General features: G+C 36.5%; 1 protein-coding gene across 1 annotated transcript; it reads left to right on the top strand.

Annotated features, from left to right (window-relative positions):
* Positions 1–232: 232 nt before the first annotated feature.
* LOC127542860 (uncharacterized) lies at positions 233–3,440 on the top strand. Its single transcript, XM_051968718.1, has 2 exons — positions 233–1,239; positions 3,074–3,440. Exons 1-2 carry the CDS (start codon positions 242–244, stop codon positions 3,093–3,095), a joined length of 1,020 nt encoding a protein of 339 aa, XP_051824678.1. The 5' UTR covers positions 233–241; the 3' UTR covers positions 3,096–3,440.
* The last annotated feature ends 545 nt before the right edge of the window (positions 3,441–3,985 follow it).

Raw genomic sequence — 3,985 nt, 5'->3', positions numbered from 1 at the left:
CAAAAGCTCTGGACAGATGGGGCACTTCTGCGGAGATGTGTGCAGAGCTCAGAGAGAATGTGTGCCTATGAGAAGGCCTGCCTTTGGTGTCGTGTGCAGCCAGAATATGGGGGTGGGGGAGAGAAAGTCTTGTGATTATGTGCGCAGAATCTAGAATCCCCATGGAATCTTGGTGTGTAGCTAAGCAACCTAGGATCGCGCGGCGACCATCTTTCCTCGGCTGAGAGATCTCTGAGCCACGATGGCTCAAAGGAGGTGTAAGATGAAGGGGATGATGAGTGCAGCAAAGCCTGAGAGTGCTGGCCATAGAGCCGGAGGAGAGAAAACAAGGCCTCGCCACTATAATGACGATGACGAGAAAACTTGTCCCACTCAGAAAAGCGGACAGAAGGGCCGCTTCCGCCGCTACCGCCCCAGTGATGGAGGTGAGAGAGTTGGTAGACCTGAGGGAAGAGAAAGATCTGCTATAGGTGGAGCCGAGGGAGGAGAGAGAGCCCAGCGCTATTCCAGATTTGTTGAAGTGGACAGAGGTGAAAGGGAGAGGCCTGTTCAAGCCAAGGGGAAAGAAAAGCCTGCTCGAGCTTGGGGAGGTGAGAAAGCTGGTAGAGCTGAAGGAGGTGAGAGGTCTGCTCGAGTCAACGGAAAAGAAAAGCGTGCCAAAGTTGAGAGAGCGGAGAAGTCTGGGGGCATCCAGGCTATTGCCCAAAAGCCTGATAGAGATAGGAAGTCAGTTCGCGGTGGGAAGCTCAATGAAGCCTACCACCTTAAGGGAAATGAGAGAGCTGAGAGTGATACTGAGGCGGAGGAAATTTCTGATGATGAGGATGATGATGCTCCTACTAGGATCGAGAATTACTTTAGGCTCTGTGGTGACGGGTGTAGATTGCCTGTGAAAGAGCTGTCCCGGTCAATTAAGTTCGTTAGAAGACCAATTGTTGTAGAAGACTATGACTCCCTCGATGACAGCGAAGACAAATATGACAAGGGTCCATTGGGAAAGGTGATCACTTCTGGCCAAGGTGACAATGACCCAAACCGAAACACACTTAGTAGATCAAGGAAGACATCTTTCCTCATACTGCTGATCGTTTCCTTGACCGCCTCCATTATGCTGCTGATATATCTAACCTTTCCTGAGCTTAGTAATGAAGACAAAGCAAAATTGAAGATCCCCACAACTGTGGATGAAGCTAAGGCCCTTGGACAACTTTTATTGAAATACAAGGACAACTTTTCCATGTGAGAATTTTAAAATTATTTTTCATTATATATTGTCTTGCAAATATTTGCTCTGACAGAGTCTAATATTTCTTACGATTCTGTCAGGCTTTTTCCATTCCTTCTAACTTAGTCTTTTTTCTTGTATGCTTGTATTCTGGCCTCCATGCTTCCTGCTATATGTGTCCTTTCTTTTTTCATTGAGAGAAGTCATGTAAAAGTTTTACAGGGAGGGCAGTGAAAATGGCCATGCCAGATTGAGATCCTCTTTTTGATGATGACATCATATTTTGAGGATAGCACCTTTTGTGCCAAATATTGCAACTTTTCTTATATGCCTTCATTTTAGGGTTTTTTCCTTGGTACTGATAGATATTGTTACTCTATCTTTTGTAGCAATCAAAGCAGGTACAGTTCCATGCTGGTTTTCAGTAGAAGAAATTATTTCCTGGTTTTAAATCCTTTCACATCAATCAGCTACCTTCTAAAACAAACTGAAAGAAAAGTTTAAATAAAAAGTACTTGAATATTAATTTGCCTGTACTACAACTTGGGACTAGAATTCCACATTTTTCTGTTTTCAAATCATTTTCATTCAAATTCAAAACATTTCCCTAGACAACAATTGAAGGAAAGGGCATACTAAGAAGAGGAGGAGGGAAGAAGAGGAACAGGAAAAGGTCATTATTTTAATTACTCTTGGGAAATTAAAATAATGAAAAAATATACAGCTTCTAAATAAATTTACAGATTATAACTGCACACAAATATTAGTTGCAAGTTGGAGAGAACTCTTCATGTCAGCTCTGCACATGAAACTCTTCTATGTTCTGTGTATCTAATACTTATCTAAATAAGATTATTAAGATTTAGTTTTGTTTATTTTTCCCTTCACCAAAATATCATTTAGTGAATGAATATCTTGATTAAAATGCTACTTAATAGACACAAAGAACCAAGTGGAAGAATGATACTATAATGTTCCAGTTATTTTTTTCCCCTTTTACACATTCATATTAGTAGATGTGTTTAATTCTAGCCTCTTGGCAGACTGAAAGATACAGTTGATTTTCAGGTTATTTCTATTTCTGGGTTTTGATTTTTGTTATGAAATCTGTTAATTTTTAATTAATTAATTTTAAAATTTTCAATTAATTAATTAATTGATTAAAATTAGAGTAATAAAACCTTTTATAACTTCAGTTCACCGTCAAAAAAAAAAAGGAATGGTATATACCCACGTTTGGAAAGATAAGCATCAGAACTACTATTCCTTTTTGAGTTTTGTTACTGCTTCAAATTCTCCTTTATATAGTTGTATTCGTTGTCTATGTTGTTCTTTCACATTTGATTTCTTCCCTCTTTTTGTCACTTCTTATGAGTCTTTGCTTTCTTTGCATTTTTCATGTCTGTTATTTATAGAGGTATAACACCCATTACAGGCAAAGATCATAATTTGATACATAAGCTAATAGTGGCCTTGTTGGATGAAATGATATGAACAATTTTGTAAAACTACAAACTTTCAAAAATTGTTGGATTACATTTTGCCTCTCGTATCCATTTGAAACTAGTAATGAATCAATGTGCTACCTTACACAGTTCAACTAACATCTCTCCTCTTTCTTCTACTAAATCTTTGCAAATTTCATGGGTCTTAGACTTTTTAAAGCTTGTTTAATTTGCTTTTTGATATGTTTAATGCAAAAATTTACATCCTAGTCCATAGCTTATTTTAGCTACATTATATATGTATGTGAAGAAGTTTTATTTTTTTAAAATCAGCTTTGTCTACCTTGTCCTTTTAGTAAATTTCTATGTTACAGCTAATTGAAAATTCATCTTTTATCCACAGTTCCAAAAAATTTAACTTCTAACTGGTTATAAAGATGCAACTGATGACACCAGAAGTTTCCCAGTATGTTGACATCATGAATGGAGAGTGATGGAGTTTCAAGATCTAAAAGAGCAGAGAAGCAGAGCGTTGAAGAAACCATTTTAAAAGAAGTAAAGTGCCTGGTGGAAAAAAAAAATTTAAAACAGAGGGTTGATTGCAGTGTTAAATGAATAACTCTCCCTCCTCAAAATAGCTTACATTAATTTGTTCTACCAGTTAAGTAAGAGCTCATTCATAGTAGAAGCTTTCTTTGGCGTTTTTATCCTTATAACAACACAATTTCTGCTTCATAAGTATTGTTTAATAAACATTTGTTTGCATTGAATTTCCATTCTCTTCTCATTTTTTGCAGCATGACATTATATTTCATCATGACCTAAACTAATTTTTTACAAATCTACTTTCCAGTTTTATCAAGAAATGAGACAATATTTTCAAAGACCTTAGCATAATGCCTAGTATATAGTAGGCCTCATGTTAATGATTATTCCTTTTCCTGTCCAAGCAATTTTGTTGAATGGTTTTTTTCCTCAATATAATCATTCATGGGTTTATTGAACACTAATTGGGTCCATGCTTTTTCCCTATAAATCTTGCAGCTTGTCTAGTCATTCTCATTGATCAGTTTTTCTAGTTTCAAAAATCAAAAACCATATTAGATGGTTTTGATAATAACTAATTTGAGATCAATGATATTGATAACCCCTCTACTTTTTTCATTATTCCTCTTTCTGTCCCTGACATTTTGTTCATTTATATAAATGTTGTTATCATTTTCTCTAAGTTTATAAAGTATCCCCCCTGTTAAATTGGTGTAGCATTAAACCTGTAAATTAATTGGGCAGGCAGTATCATTTTTCACCATATTGG

Source organism: Antechinus flavipes, chromosome X, assembly GCF_016432865.1.
Source record: "Antechinus flavipes isolate AdamAnt ecotype Samford, QLD, Australia chromosome X, AdamAnt_v2, whole genome shotgun sequence".
In the NCBI taxonomy this organism is placed as follows: Eukaryota; Metazoa; Chordata; class Mammalia; order Dasyuromorphia; family Dasyuridae; genus Antechinus; species Antechinus flavipes.
The sequence above is the reverse complement of the archived record's forward strand: the minus strand, read 5'-3'. Positions and strand labels throughout refer to the sequence as shown.

Coding starts and splice junctions, on each gene's coding strand:
- LOC127542860 (XM_051968718.1), top strand. CDS start 242: ATGGCTCAAAGGAGGTGTAAGATGAAGGGGATGATGAGTGCAGCAAAG. Junction 1,240..3,073: donor TACAAGGACAACTTTTCCAT/GTGAGAATTTTA, acceptor TTTTATCCACAG/TTCCAAAAAATTTAACTTCT.